General features: G+C 35.2%; 1 protein-coding gene across 5 annotated transcripts in view; it reads left to right on the top strand.

Annotated features, from left to right (window-relative positions):
• The window catches only part of TXNL1 (thioredoxin like 1), a 44,164-nt gene extending 29,354 nt beyond the window's left edge, over positions 1-14,810 (top strand). The window contains exons 4-9 of one of the 5 annotated variants that reach the window (XM_027526421.1): positions 1,121-1,243; positions 2,901-2,970; positions 4,847-5,019; positions 7,323-7,427; positions 12,036-12,078; positions 13,497-14,810. In XM_027526421.1, coding sequence (XP_027382222.1) covers positions 1,121-1,243; positions 2,901-2,970; positions 4,847-5,019; positions 7,323-7,427; positions 12,036-12,074 — 510 coding nt within the window. In that variant the 3' untranslated portion in view covers positions 12,075-12,078; positions 13,497-14,810. Of the gene's footprint in view, positions 1-1,120; positions 1,244-2,900; positions 2,971-4,846; positions 5,020-7,322; positions 12,079-13,496 lie in introns of those variants that run through there. The other 4 variants (XR_003508532.1, XM_027526422.1, XM_027526420.1 and 1 more) reach the window with 4 other exon arrangements.
• The last annotated feature ends 600 nt before the right edge of the window (positions 14,811-15,410 follow it).

Below are 15,410 nucleotides of genomic sequence, written 5' to 3'. Positions count from 1 at the left end.
TAAAATATTTGAAACAGTTGAAGAAATTTGAACATTGATATTGATGATACTAAAACATTACCAGTGTTACAGTCATGGTAATGATATTGAGGATTCTTTTTTTAAAGACATGTTTTATGAAATGCTATGAACACCCTGAAGTGTTCATGGATAACATGAGAAAAACGTCTAAAATTTACATGAAAATAATCGGGAAGAAGGTTGGGACTGGTTGCAGAGTAAAGGTGAAACCAGAGTGGCTGTGAATTGCTGATTGTTGTATCCAGGAAGCGGGCACCTGAGGATCACTGTGTTGGTCTGTTTATGTATGTTTACACTTTTCTGTTCTATAATTTAAGTACTTATTTGCTATTCATCCTTTTTTTTTTTAACCATTTATTTTATTTCTTTGGCTTGTGCTGGGGTCTTAGTTGCAGCATGCAGGATCTTCAGTTGCAGCGTGTAGGATCTAGTTCCCCTGAGTAAGGATGGAACACGAGCCCCCTGCACTGGGAGCTCGGAGTCTTAGCCACTGGACCACCAGCGAAGTCCCTAGTTCATCTTTAATCTAAACTCTTCTTGGATATAGGTTTAAAGAGTGCATTATCACTAGAAGAGGGAGGTAGGCTTTCTTTAGATATTTTGTAGATATTTATTTTAATTTGCATATTTTACACTGCCAAACACTGTTACTAAAAAAGTGTAAGTTAGCATTTAATAATCTTTGTGTTAAAGACTTGGTTTTAGATACTTATTAAGTGGGCTAAGCCTCAATTTGGCTTTAATTATTAGTGGTAGATATCAGAAGTTTAGACAAAAGGGTTATTACAAAAGTTTTAGTAACTTTTAAATGAGATAGCAATTTTTTAAGTCAAGAGAGAATTACTCCAATACAAATAAAACGTTTAAAAAAAAGAGAATCACAAGGATGTATTGTACAGCACAGGGGATAAAGTCAATATAGTACAGGTTATTAAAAAGATAAGTGGAAAATAACCATTAAAAATTGTTAACCACAGGTGTTGTACACTGAAAACATAATTTTTTAGAGTTTAAAAGAGAATTACATATTTACATTTCTTACTAAGATTTTTATACCAAATCCAAATGCTTTGCCTAAAGTTTTGGTTTAAATTTTCAGATGGATTTAATGCCTTTTATTAACAAAGCTGGCTGTGAATGTCTGAATGAAAGTGATGAGCATGGATTTGACAACTGTTTACGAAAAGACATGACCTTCTTGGAATCTGATTGTGATGAACAGGTAACTGAATGCTTAGGGCTTGTAGAGATTATCAGTATTTGTGTCCACACACGTTTCCATCTCATGGTTTCATGTCTCTCCTTTCCAGATGATCACTTTTTTCTTACTTTTTATAACCACCTCTGTCCTCTGACCCTGTCACCTCACCCCCTTTCTTCGTTTGTTTATGCCAGCTGCGCTGCAGAGAATCACAGAAGTCTTGGACTGTCCGGAAGCCTGGGTTGAGCCTTCACTATTCTTAAGTCCTTTTGTTCATTCTTGAGCTGCCTTCATACTTTCTACCCACCTAAATGAGACATTCCTTTTATGTCTAGCCCTCACTCCCAGTGTAAACCTGTTGTGTTTCCCTGTATTTTCCTGCAGTGTTGTCACAGAGGAAGTGGGGTAGTGTAGTTCTGCCTTGATCACGCTTTCTCTGTCTTAGCTGTTATTTAAAATTTTATTGTCTTAAAATTTTTTTTCTTATTTAATTACTGTACCATTGCCTCTGCTTTGTCCCCATTCCAGTATATCTTTTATATGTTCACAAAAGTTACTTCTCTAAAATATAAATTGTATTTATATTCTGATTTCTTAAAAGAGTCAAATGATTCTTCAGTGGCTTCAGGAAGAGGATGTCATATGCTTACTAACTTTATCTACTTCCAGCTTTCTACTCTCATATCCTCTTCACCTATGGTTCAGGTCCCTAAATGGGTCATGTTTATCTCCTGACACCCAAATACAGGTCAAGTATTAAAAGTACTTACATAACTAAAGAGAGTAGTCTAAGTATTTTCTTAAGCAAATAGACCACAGTGATTTGAAATAAATCTAAATGCCATCTTCCTTTGCTCCAAGCAGAACTATCTTATTTTATTGCTTGAAAATACCGCCATGTTGTGCACCTTGTAAATGGTGCCCTAAACGTAATGTGATGATGTGTATCAGAAGGGCTGGCTACAGCTTCCCTGAAATCTTCCTGCTGAGGAAACCTTCTTCCCAGGGTGGAAACGTAGAGGTATCTTCATCAGACAGTTTTGGTGGAAGGAAGATTGAGTGAATGAATCAGAGAGAGGCATCTCAGCAGTTTTGTATTTCAGTTCCCTCGGGTGGCTTTCCAGATTCAGTGAGTCAGATTCATTTAGGATGGAAGTTTAGAGGTTACTGATAGAGCTGTGAGTCCTGTTGTCTTGAGTTTTGAATCAAATAGAGTCCATTTGAGATCTGGTCTTTCCACATAACCTGTGTGCATCGTCTCCAGATTGTCAAGTGACATGGGTAGATGCAGCCACAGATAAACTGTTGCAGGAAATATTAAGCTTAATATGTTAAAATACATAGTTTAAGTTTTAATTTGGGGGTTTTGTTTAATTTGTTTTTCGGGGCGGGGTGGATGTTGCCAGTTTTTAGGTCATGAGGCCTTAGGTTCTTAACATATAATTTTAATTAATTCTGTTAAATTTTGTTGTTATTCCTTTATAAAAAGAATAGATTATTGTATTTCTCAAATGTCAAACTAATCAAGTTACTTTCAGCTTACTGATATTCTGTATTACATTGGTTATGTTAGGTGAATTAAATTTTTTCTGTTTAATGATTTTAATTCTCCTTAGCTGTTGTGTTACTTAAGATGTTTAACAGCCCTTTAAAAATAAGACGATTATTTTTTTCACAGCTTCTTATTACTGTGGCATTCAATCAGCCTGTTAAGCTTTATTCAATGAAATTTCAAGGGCCAGATAATGGTGAGTAATGGGCAGCTTTTCTATAAAGTAACTTTCTGCTCTATAGACCTGCTAGCTTATATTTAAAACTTTTCTTTGTTTTAAATTGATGCATAGTTGATGTGCAGCAGTATGTAAGTTTCAAGCGTACAACATAGTGATTACAGTTTTTAAGGATTATACTCCAGTTACAGTCATTCTAACATATTGGCTGTATTCCCTGTGTGTATCCTTGTAGCTTATTTATTTTATACATAGTTGTTTGTACCTCTTGAATTCCCTAACACTATCTTGCTTGTCCCCTTCCCCTCTTCCCTCCTAGTAAATAGCTTGTTTTCTTTATTTCTGAGTCTGTATCTTTTTTGTTAGATGCACTAGTTTTATTTTTAGATTCTACATAATAAGCGACACCATGCAGTATTTGTCTTTTTCTCTCTGACTTGTTCCACTGAGCGTAATAAGTCCATCCATGTTGCTGCAAATGGCAGAATTTCATTCCTTCTTGTTGATAGTATTTCATTGTGTATGTGTATATACTCCGTCTTCTTTATCCATTCTGTTACTGGTCCCTTAGGTTAAAACTTGTTATTAAATGGAGGTAGAGAGCTCTTGTTTTGGGAAAGAGTGAAATTGTTCTTGGAACAAAGCAGTGACATATAATGTAAGATTATTGGGCCAAAAGTAATTTGAAAAAAAGTCAACTTTTACCGTTTTCCTCTTCATCTGAAAACAAGGGAGTCCTTTCTTCCAACTAAGAGTTCTAGGTTTGAGGTAGCTGTTTCTCGGGGTGGGAACTGGGGGAGACTTATTTCACATTCTTCCTGTTATACATTCTTCCTGTTATAGGTGATAAAACTAAGGCCCTAGATCCTCCTGTGTGTGCGCTAATTATAGTTGCATTTTCTTTATACATATTATGATGCTGCAAACATGATTGTGCAAATTTGGCATTTCTCATTTTGTTCAATACATAGTTGGCCTTACTCACCCCACCCCCTTTTTTCTGTTTCTTCTTCTTCTTTTTTTTTTTTTTTTTTTTTGCTGCTGGGAATGGACATGAGAGAGGGCCTGAGGTGGGGAGATGGGGCTAGGATTTGTTGTTGCTTTCTTAGTTGATTGAGAGAACCCTGTTTATCAGATGGCATTCCCTTAAGTCATTTACTATTCTAAGTTTCCATTGGTTAATGATTTTTTCACTAATAAAATTGTTAATTTATTCTGAAAATACAAAGTATTTGTAAAAGCAAATGCCATAGAAATGAGTATGTAAGCAGTGTGGCTATGCTAAGATTCCTCAGTCAGTCACAGGATACTGGTCTGAAGCTAGAGAGACTAAGACATTCTACAGAGTGGTTTTAGCACTGAGCACAGCCTAATCCCTAAGACGAAATTTGGCAGTTTGTGTAGTTAATTTCCTCTGGCTAAATATTGTCACTGATAATGCTTTTCTCCTAAATAACAAAAGGTGCCAGCTGATGGCAACTGCAAGACGCAGCTCAGTGTTTCTTTTATGAAACTTCTCATCGTCCTGCATGTGCTGTCAGACTCCACTGCCGCCTTGCCAGTACCTCCTCCCTGGGAGCTGTACATCCCTCATTGCCTGTCTCTTAACAGTTGAGGGCAGGAACTCTGTGTATATGTTTGCGTGTGCGTGTGTGTGTGTGTGTTTTAATCTGGTATTCCTAGTAGTTAGTGTAGTTTCAGCAGGCCAAGAATATACCACTAAATGTCTATTGAGAAAGGAGGAGTATGGCTGTGAAAATACTCAGACGTTCCTAAAATTTCTAAAGAGAGGTAGGTGTGTGCATATGTGGGCACGTCTGTATAGAGTGAACATCATGATAAAGAGGACAAAGTATTTGATGTTAGCATTTAATTTTATTCTACCTTTCTATAGGTCAGGGTCCTAAATACGTAAAAATTTTTATCAATCTACCGCGATCTATGGATTTTGAAGAGGCAGAAAGAAGTGAGCCAACTCAAGCTCTGGAACTAACAGAGGATGATATTAAAGAAGATGGTATTGTCCCTCTTCGTTACGTTAAGTTTCAGAACGTTAACAGTGTAACCGTAAGTAGTGTTTCATTCAGATGTATGCAACGGGTTGTGGGTGACAATTTATGCCATCTTCAGTGTCCTAGCTGACTCAAGTTATTCTTAAAAATGATTAACTGTCCGTTTGGCTTGAAATGCATAAAAATGTCTAATGAGCTAATTAAATTTTCTTCTTTTTAATTCACCTGTGTGCCCTAAAAAGGAAGGTGGATTTTTTTAATTTATAGGTTTGTCAAACACATATATATATGGCATGTATATGCCAACTTTTGTTAAAAGTTTATGCTAGGACATTTATTCTTAAACCAGATACTCATTCTTCCTTCGTACCTGGTAATGAGTGAGGATACGTTTCTAAAATCCAATTTACTTTTGAATCGTGTAGTGGCCATGATCTCAGTAAAAACTGACTTTTTAAAAGCATAATTTTGTATTACCTTAATTTACATTACAAAATCAGCAGCTTTTTAGCAGTTACTAATTGCTTTTTTGAATTCTAGTATTAAACCCAGCACATGCTTCTAAACCACCTGTCAACCAGAGCCCATTTCATCAGAGCCAGGGTTTAGGAGGGTTAGAGTAGAATGCCGAGAAAAAGGAGTTGGAACCAGCACAGAGTCACCGGAGCACAGACTTGCCAAAGGAGTGTAATTTCTTTGTGTCAGTAGATTCCGGTTTTGTAAATTAGAAGAATGCTATAGCTATGTTCATTTTGGGAAGCTTTCAGTGGAATTTCACAGAATATACTTAGTGGTAAGATAAAGGATTATATTGAGTTTTGAGTAGAAGTATTTTACCCGGATGAAATTAAAGAAAATGGTTATATCAAACTGGAACACTGGTTATGAAATATTTTCTTGACTTTATTCATTTGTCACATATTTACAAATATTTGTTACATATTTGTAGCATTCAATTAATAACACCTATTGCTTTATGTAGTGATGGGAGGAAGGCATTTGCTTATTGGAAAAAGCCCTTTAAACCCAGATATCCTAATGTAATCTCTTCTGTCGTTGAGATCATTGAACATAGTTACTTTGTGATAGGTTCACAGTCTTTACTGTGTCCTATTAAATCATACTTTAAACTCAGCATTTTAGTCAGTGACTTAAGTCCAGACACACAAAGCACACCTGTCACTTTTTTTGATGATAAAGTTGAAATCGAAGAGACAGTTTTGATCAGAAAGTCTAATCAAAATAAGTATATGAATTTTTAAAAGAGTAAATATAAACTGTTGTGCTTAGATTAAAAAAGCATTGCAAATAAATAGAGAACTACTTTAATAGTCTGCTTGTTGTAGACTTGAAGTTTTTAATTGGTCAGCTCAATTCGAGATGAACCTGTGGTTGCCTAAAAAAACAACAAAACTGATTTTCATCTGAAAATGGAAAAAGAATGTTGCCCAAATCAAGAGAGGCAATATTCTTAAGTAGACAGCATCTTGAGTATTATTTTTAAAAATGGAGCAAATTTAAATAATCCAGTGTATTGAAGAAGAACCTATGAGTAAAGCGTCTGTCTCCTAACATGCTGAGGGAAATTTTAAATAGAAAGTATAAAAGAAGCAAGCTTAATAAAACATGCAAGGCACAGTATGGGCTTCCCAGGTGGCTCAGTGGGTGAAGAATCTGCCTGCAATGCAGAAAGCGCAGGTTTGATCCCTGGGTTGGAAAGATCTCCTGGAGAAGGACATGGCAACCCACTCCTGTATTCTTGCCTGGAGAATCCATGGATAGAGGAGCCTGGTGGACTACAGTCCACGGGGTCTCAGAGAGTCAGACACGATTGAAGCTACTGAACACGTACAGAGATGAGCTTAAAAAAACATGAGAAGCAGAGGGTAGTTTTAGGAACTGATTTCCAGCGTGCTCTTTTTTCTTTTAACATTTTAGGGAATAGAATGAATGATGGCGTATCAGAAAGAATATAACTGCCAAGATTTTCCTCAGTAAAAATGGTGATTTTGGTAAAATTTCAGTAACATTCTGCCCATTGTAATCTTGAGTTTCATACTCTTTCAGTATTCCCTGTAAATAATTTAATTTTGACCCTTCAACATTATCATGCCAAATCATGCAGAGCTTACATATATAAGTATCCTGCCATGATCCCCCTGGACAAGGTAAGAACAGCTGAGCAGACAGTAGAATTAATGATGCTATAGGAATCCTAGTGTAAATGTAATTTGGACTAATCCTTATAAAGAATGGAAGGTATTTTTATTAATAACCTAAGAAAATTGATTAAATGTTTGAGCATGTTTATCAAAAAAGAAGTGTAATCATTAATGGTAAAATTATTTGTGTGTGTAGATATTTGTTCAGTCCAATCAAGGTGAAGAAGAAACAACAAGAATTTCATATTTTACTTTTATTGGGACTCCAGTCCAGGCAACAAATATGAATGACTTCAAACGAGTAAGTTTGTTTAAATGATATCTAGGAGAAATAAAAATAGTAATTTTAAAGAAATAATTTTAAAATTATCAAAATCATATTATATCATGAAATCTTATAAGGATAAACAGAACAGTAGGGTCTTCTAATCACATTTTTAGATTTCTTACTAAGAGAAGTCTCTAATAAAGATAAGTCTCATTGACACAGTGTCTATTAATGAATGGCATCCAGATAAGAAGGTATAAATTATTGTTTTGTTATAGAAGGTAGTTAGGGATAGTGAAAAATTGGAGTACATTAAGTCATTATTAGTGACTTTTTAAGAACTTTTGCTTGCTTATATTAAGATTTTGATTATCATTGTTTCTGATGAAAACATTTAAAATGACAATGATTTTAATCAAGAAGAATGGGCTCCTTTGCTTCACCGATATGCTTTCAAACCATGTCTTTGTGCTGAAGAACACATTTCAGCAAATAACTCTTCAGTGAACAGGCATATGTGTTCAGTGGCTTTTTTGGTTTGGTTTTTGTTTTTGAGGACATACTCCTAAGGTTTGCATAAGAATTTATGTTACCATGGGACCTTTAGAAATGAGAGCATTGTACTTCTAGCTGGTAACGATTCCTGAGGATGACTCTTAAAATATACAACCACAGAGCATAGATGTGCCATCAAGAACTTTATCAGTACAGAACCCAGTTGCTGTACTCAGATTAAGTGTGCAGCAGCACATGAGATGTAGGTATTGCAGTATTTCCGATGGCTGCATCTGGCAGGTGGTCTAGAACTTGGGATGATTACTAAGAGAGGAAGCACATGAGCGTTTCCCCAGGGCTGCCAGTGTGTGGAGGAAGAGGCACCTGGTTTACCAATTTAGACCCCTGTTTTGGGAATTGAAGCCATGAAACACCCAGAAAACTCATTCTTTTTGATGAGGTTTGATTTTAATTCAGTTGCAGGAAAATAAAATTTCTTAACAGTGGATGAACTTATGAAACTGGACACTGACAATAGATATTTTAACATCGTTTTCCAACTGCTGTCTTCCTGTCTCACAGCGTAGTTAACTTTTGGGAGCTGTAGGAACAGTTTTGTTCTTAGATCTGTCATGTGGGATGTTTGACATACGCATAATGACAGGTCAGAAGAAGCAGAGATTAAACATCTACGCTTTTATGATACGAAGTGTGCTGCACTGGGAAACTGTGAGCAGCAAAGACGTTCTGGCTGCCTGCTCTGCTCCTTTGCTTGTTTGAGTCAGATGCCGTTGGATTTGGCTTTAACCGTGCCTTGCGTAGTTTGCTTCTAGCGCAGTTCTTTCCTAAGATCTGTTACTCTAAATCCCATTATTTCCTCTGGTTTCCTGGCTTCTCACCTTAGCTTATGCTACTTGATTTCCATGTTTCCTCCAGGTAACCCCTACACTTACTTATCTTCTTACCAGCCTGCCATCCAGTTACAGCTTTTCTAGTGTGCATTAATAATTGCCCATCTCAGGATGCGTCCACCTCTTTAACATCCCCTCTCCTATCCCTAGCTCTTCCCTGGTGGCTTAGTGGTAAAGAATCCACCTGCCAATGCAAAAGATGCGGTTCAATCCCTAGTTGAGGAAGATCCTCTGGAGAAGGAAATGGCAACCCACTCCAGTATTCTTGCCTGGGAAACCCCATGGACAGAGGAGCCTGGTGGCTACAGTCCATGAGGTCACAAAAGAGTCTGACATGATGTAGCAACTGAACAACAGTTCACATCTCTTCCAGCCTATTCTCTTTTTTGACTACCAAACTACCTTTTTTGACTCTTTAGGATAGTAGAGGTATTTTTCTTTTCTTCTTGAGAGTATTTCTGTTTGTTCTATAATACTATATGTTTAACTAGGTACTTTTTTTACCTTATTAAAAATGACTGTAGAACAGTAGTACTCAAAACTTCATGGTCCCAGGACACCTTTACACTGTTAAAGATTGTTGTGGGCCAGTTTATCTAATACTTACCATCTTAGAAGTTAAAACTGGGAAATTTAAACAACATTTATTAAAATTATCGTGTTAGCACAAGTGATTTTTTAAAATTAAAATACTTATTTTCCAAAACAAAAACCAATTTTGTGAGAAGAACATTGTTTTACATTTTGACAAATTACTGAATACAGTCTAGTAGAATTCTCTCATTCTCATATTTGCTTCTGCATTCAGTCAGTTTTGCTATCATAAGTCATGTAGCCTCTGGAAAACTTCATTGTATATTGTGAGACAATGAGAGTTAAAGAGGCAAATAATTTATTGAGCATGATTATAAAAGCACTTTTAACCTTGAAGACTCCCTGAATGGGTTTCAAGGTCACCCAGCTTGGATCACACTGAGAACTGCTGCAAAAATTATGTAACAGTGTAATGGACTTCCTTCTTGGTGTTCTGGACTTCTTAATCTTTTGCTTTTATAATGTCTGAAAAATTTTGTTTGAATGGTTTTCTTATGTATATTAATGTTACATTTTCTTCCAGTAGTTTCTGAATGAGATTGCACTGCTTGTGTCCTTCATTGTCCTGTAGTGTTATTTCTCAAAAGTAAGCTAATATTTTAGTAGTTTTCATATTGTGCTAAGCCAGCAACTTTAGCGTAGGAAAGCTACAGTTAAAAAGCAGCTTATGTTTAACTGAAATTGGCCTTATTGAGACTCACTTATTAAAAGCCATCAGTGAGTTTGGATTCTAGTGAAGGAAGTAATAGGTCTGTGCTCTGATCCTTGTAGTCCCTGTGGTACTGTGTTATGTGTAGTCATAATCTCTGATAGTAACAAGTTTATATTGTTAAAGGGTAATGCCCTAATGTTTGGAATGTTAATCAATATAAATCAAAGCTTAGTTCAGGGCAGCAGTGGGCACTCTAGGTAGAATGGAAAACAGGAACCCTGGGCATGGAACTGAGATGGTGCAAGTCCTTCATTCAAGGACAAGTCAAGTGTGGCACTTTCTCTTTACTTATTTAGTCAGTTTGACTTTTAAAGGCATTCCACACAGTAATTAGAATTTAAAATTTCAATATAGATTTGGCAAGTGTTTTATCAGCACAGACAGGAGAGTTACCTCTCTGTGTAGTGAAGAGAATTATATAAAATGATTTTAATGAATGATAAAATAGAATTATGTAGCATTTTCAGTTTCTGTTTTTATGTTGCATGAGTTGTTCCTAGTTAATTTTAGTTCTCAGAATGTCATTGATATTCTCCTTAGGTTATTAAGATGACAGAAGCTAAGGTAATGCTGTTGAGTCTTGGTTGTGGAGAGAAGTCTTAGACCACCTCGCATACTCTTACAGTGTTAGAAGGTCATACTTGGCAGATTTGGGAGGCTAGAACATACCTTCTGTTTTTCTGTTTTTGGCTCATAGGAGGCATTGTGCTCAGATTATAATATATACTTAGGCTATCTGTTGTTGTAGTAAATGTATTCTGTATATTGCAGCATGAAGAAAGCTTGCCATTTAAATTGGAAGTAGATGTTTTCTTTGCAAAAATATGCTCTTCACATGGTTTGCTTTATTTTAATACAAAAGTAATAGAAGTATTCAGAACTGAGCAAAAGTGAAGGGGCTTCTGCTTCTTAGGGAATGAGGTGCATGTGAACAGCAAAGCAGATTTTCTGTCGTGGTAATAGAAATAGACTTTTCTTAACTGGCCATTCACCGTATCAGCTATTTTTGTAACATTTTTGTCTTTATTTTTCAGCTTTTTTAATCCAACTCAAATGAACTAAAATCAGAAGATTTTTAAAAATGAAGTAATATAAAGATTGACCTTATCTCACTCTACTCCCCTCCTTGCTTCTCTGCTCATCTAGCACCTGTCTGCTCTCACCCTTCTCACGTTCTCGCCATTGCTGGGGCAAGATTTCTACAGCTTCTGTCATCTGGATCAACCCCCTTGTTACCTAGATTGCCTCAACCATCTCTGTCTTCAGATCTCTTCTAGTCGATGTTTCTCAGTTGGCTTTATTTTGTTTGAGTTTTTGTTCTGATCTTGCAACTGGGCGCTTTAGTTTCATTACCATACCAGGTTACTCACCCAACTTTTTGTTTTTACTTTCTCCTGTCTCATTTAATTTTGTACTACATTTTGAGAAATAATATTGCAGTGAAACTTACATTGTCATAAATATTTTTAAATAGTTGGATAATGTTTTAATCCGATCTAAAGTGTGTATTTTTTAGAAACGGTAGAATCATTTTGGAAATCAAATATGAGCAGTTTCACCAAGTTCTTTTACATCAGAGCTAGTGTAATATATTGATGAGGCTGAAATTGGGAGATACGGGTTTTCTCATTGGAACTGTAGCCCTAGAATCTTTTTGCTGATTAATTATGGGCCTGTCCTCTGCTTTGCCAACACAAGTGAGTTCAAGGCCAGTTGAAAGACTTACGGACTAAAAGTTAGGCTGAGTTAAAATATTAACATAGACAATCAATGGACTCTATTGAATAAATATTTTTGACACCTAATTTTGATGTACCAAAACTTTTGTTTGTCAGAGGTGTAATATAAAGACTTTAAAGTGAATAAAAGAGCTTTACTGTTGGGGTGAGAAACTCCTTATTGGAATGCTGAATTTCTTCTTTTTTCCAGAGAATACACATTGGCAAGTTGAGAGTTATCAGCCTGTGAAACAGTATGCAGATTCATGTCTTCTACTGTATCACATCTGCTAAAATGTTAATTTTTAATATTAATTGTTTTTGTTTTCTTTTGCTTAATCTAATAGCTCTGTGTTTGTGTGTTCCCAAGTGATATAATGATCAACAATGCTTTCAGTGTTTATCTGCTTAAATTCATTTGTGGTACAAATAGCGCCACCTCCCCTTCTTTCTTAGGAAGACTCCCTCCTCCCCCGGCTCTTAAAACCTGAACTTCTTACTCTTGTCTACATACTCTTTTATGAGACTGTCTTCTGTGTCGTTTTTGGCTTTTTGGACTTTGTAGCACGTGGTTTCCTTGGATTAAAGAGGAGTTATTTTAAAGCAATAAAAGTGTTTTTCCTCAAGATGGGGAAAACAGCATTTCTTGTAAAATGTGATTAGGAATTCAGTAGGATGGGTTTTTATCATCTTTTCCCATGAATCTGGGATTCCCAGAAGCCCAAGTTCTGTTTTAGACGAGATTTGTACTGAAGATCTTTGTGAGTTTTGCTTGATTCAGACACTGCCTTTTGGATCAGAGTCCATTTAAAATATGAAAATTGTACTTACAAATGTACATAGAAATTTTGTTATATGTAAATATATGTTCAGTGGCTTGCAAGTAGATTTCCTTAGAGGCATTTCTGCCATGAGAATACATTATTATGAACTTTAGGTTTAAAGTAAATTGTTTGATTAGAATGTAGTTTTAGAACCTTCCCATAGAGGCTTTGTTTTCTAGAACCATTGTTAGAAATCAGATTTATTCATTACAGTTTCATGCTACCACGTTTATAGCAACCTAGGACATTTTTTAAACCTTCCCATAGAAAATTTTTCTAATCATTGACTGAACCTAGATTTATTCTTTATATTTTAGTAGTATATTTTAGTAACCAGGATTTTTTTTAAATAGAAACTAGGCAAAATTAGTCATTTTTAATCTGTTTTCATTGCATGTCTACATATTGATAGAAAAGTCTAGAAACCTGTCATCTTGGGCATGAAGACATAAGTTTAGCATACTCTTCTAATTCTACATTATTTTGTGATCAACATTTGATATCTAATTGCCTAAAAATAGTATGCCAATATGTTTCACTCATGTAGCATCATCTTTTTATTAACTTCTCTAAACTGTCAACCTTGTTTTGAAAAGTTGCATTACTTTTTCTTAAAACAGTGTGAAATACCAAAAATAGCCTGCATGTATTTTAGTTTTAATTTCTAGAGGCTGGGAGGGGAGGGAGTGTCACGGTTTGCTTCAACAGTGAAGATACACTGCATGCCAAAGAAATGCAAATACAAAAATTAATATAGGTTTTAAAAATGATAACAGTAGTATTTTGAAAATAACTCGTATGTCTAAATCAATAAGAGGTATATATAAAGTTATTTTTGTTCTTCCTAGGTAGTTGGAAAAAAAGGAGAAAGCCACTAAAGGTACAGAAGACACTGGAAGACCATGTTGCAATCAGAGCTACAGCTCCTGGATAATTGCTTGATTCTCGCCAGAGACTTTCAATATTTCATTCATTTCCATTACCAATAAATCATTGCTTTTGTTCAGATGGTATCACTAGTGTTTCTCTTGTAACCTTAATACATGCAGTTGTAAATAAAAATAACTACTTTTGCCAAGCTTAATTTTTGTTGTTCTAAATAAGTATTTTCTCTTTCCATTTATGTGAAAATTGGACACCTTCTGATTTTAGCAGACTTCAGTGTCTGATAGTGTGTTGATCAAAAGCCTGTTTCCCTCCTTAGAGGAGCAGAAGTGCTTTAGGAACTGAGGCGTGTGTGTGCGTTCATGTGCGCACAGCACGTGATTCTGACAGGTGGACTTGGAAAGGCTAACTGTGTTAGACTCATAGTTTGTTCAACAGCAGTTGGGCATCTGGGCTATAGAAAACACCCACATTATAAACTACCAGAAATAGATTAGTTTAACGAGACTTAACTGTTCCCACCTAAGACTGTCAGAGGGAGCACAGATTTGATACCCTTTTGGATAGACTTAAAACTTGAGTCATCTTTATCAACGTATGTTGAAAGGTATGTTGAAAATATATGTTGAAATCCAACAGTAGGAAAAAATAAAAGTACTGTGCATTCATGAAGCAGCAGGAATTGATATCTTTTAATGAAGTATTTATTATTTTAACTACCAAATGATGCAGTGTAAATATACAGAGAACTTGGTTTAAGGTTGAAAATGAATTGGCCACGTGTATGTTTAAAAGGTCTTTTACAAAAGGCTGGCAAGACCATCTGTTCCGTATGACTTAAGAATCTTAAACTGTAATCTAGAAAGGATTAATTTTTTAATTTTTCTATTTTTAAAACTAAAATTTGATTTTTAAATTTCTCTGAGTATTTTAAAAATTCAGTGTTTGAAAAGAATATATAAGACTTAATTTTGATTCAGTTAATAGTAAATTTGAGGGCCTATTTGTCTAGGACTATGATCAAGATACTGATTTGCCTTTGAGACACCAATGTATTTATACGTGTTTCTGAAAAATAAAAATTATGTCCAAGTTTTTGTGGTAATCACTTTGTGAAACCCTAGTGTCGCTAAGTAATGTTTAGTTTCTTTGTATGGAAGCACATGAGCTGGTCTGTGGTGATGTCTACATAGTGTCTGTATTTCCTGATTATGTTGCCTTGGATCAAATGGAAACAGAAAGGCAAGAAGTAAAATAAATAAAAGTTTATAAAACACTGCTTAGTAGAGACCATCTCAGATTAATCATGTCTGGAATTAAGGGCGAGATTAATATCAGAAGTTTTGTTTTACAGTTTGTACATTTAACAAAACCTCTTCGGGTAATTGTTGAAACTGCCTCACCTTAAGTATTGCTGACCTCATTTTATTTATACTTACCAATTTGAAAGTCCAGTGAAAATAATTTCATATTTGTACAGGATTGGACATCAGATTTATATTGTTCATGTGAATTTCCTATAACTCAGTTGATTGCATAATACAAACATTTCATAATTATTCAAATTGTAAACAGTGAGAAGTGAATGTTTATAGGTAACTGTAGCATGTTTCACTACAGGAAGTTTTACAAATAAACATGCGTAGTTGACATAATTTAAATTACCAATCTGAAATGCTGATGTTTCTCTTATAACTGTGTGTGTATACCACACACACATACATACATACATTTGTATATGTAACACTGAATTTTTCAAATGAATAGGAAGAGCATTTAAAAAATGTAACCCTAGTTATTGTAACTGAAACCATCCATAGATAGTATTTTCTAGAAAACAGTAAGTTTATTGTTTGTCAGATGTAGCAAAAAACAAC

This window comes from Bos indicus x Bos taurus, chromosome 24 (assembly GCF_003369695.1).
Source record: "Bos indicus x Bos taurus breed Angus x Brahman F1 hybrid chromosome 24, Bos_hybrid_MaternalHap_v2.0, whole genome shotgun sequence".
Lineage (NCBI taxonomy): Eukaryota > Metazoa > Chordata > Mammalia > Artiodactyla > Bovidae > Bos > Bos indicus x Bos taurus.
This window is presented reverse-complemented; position numbering and strand designations above follow the sequence as displayed.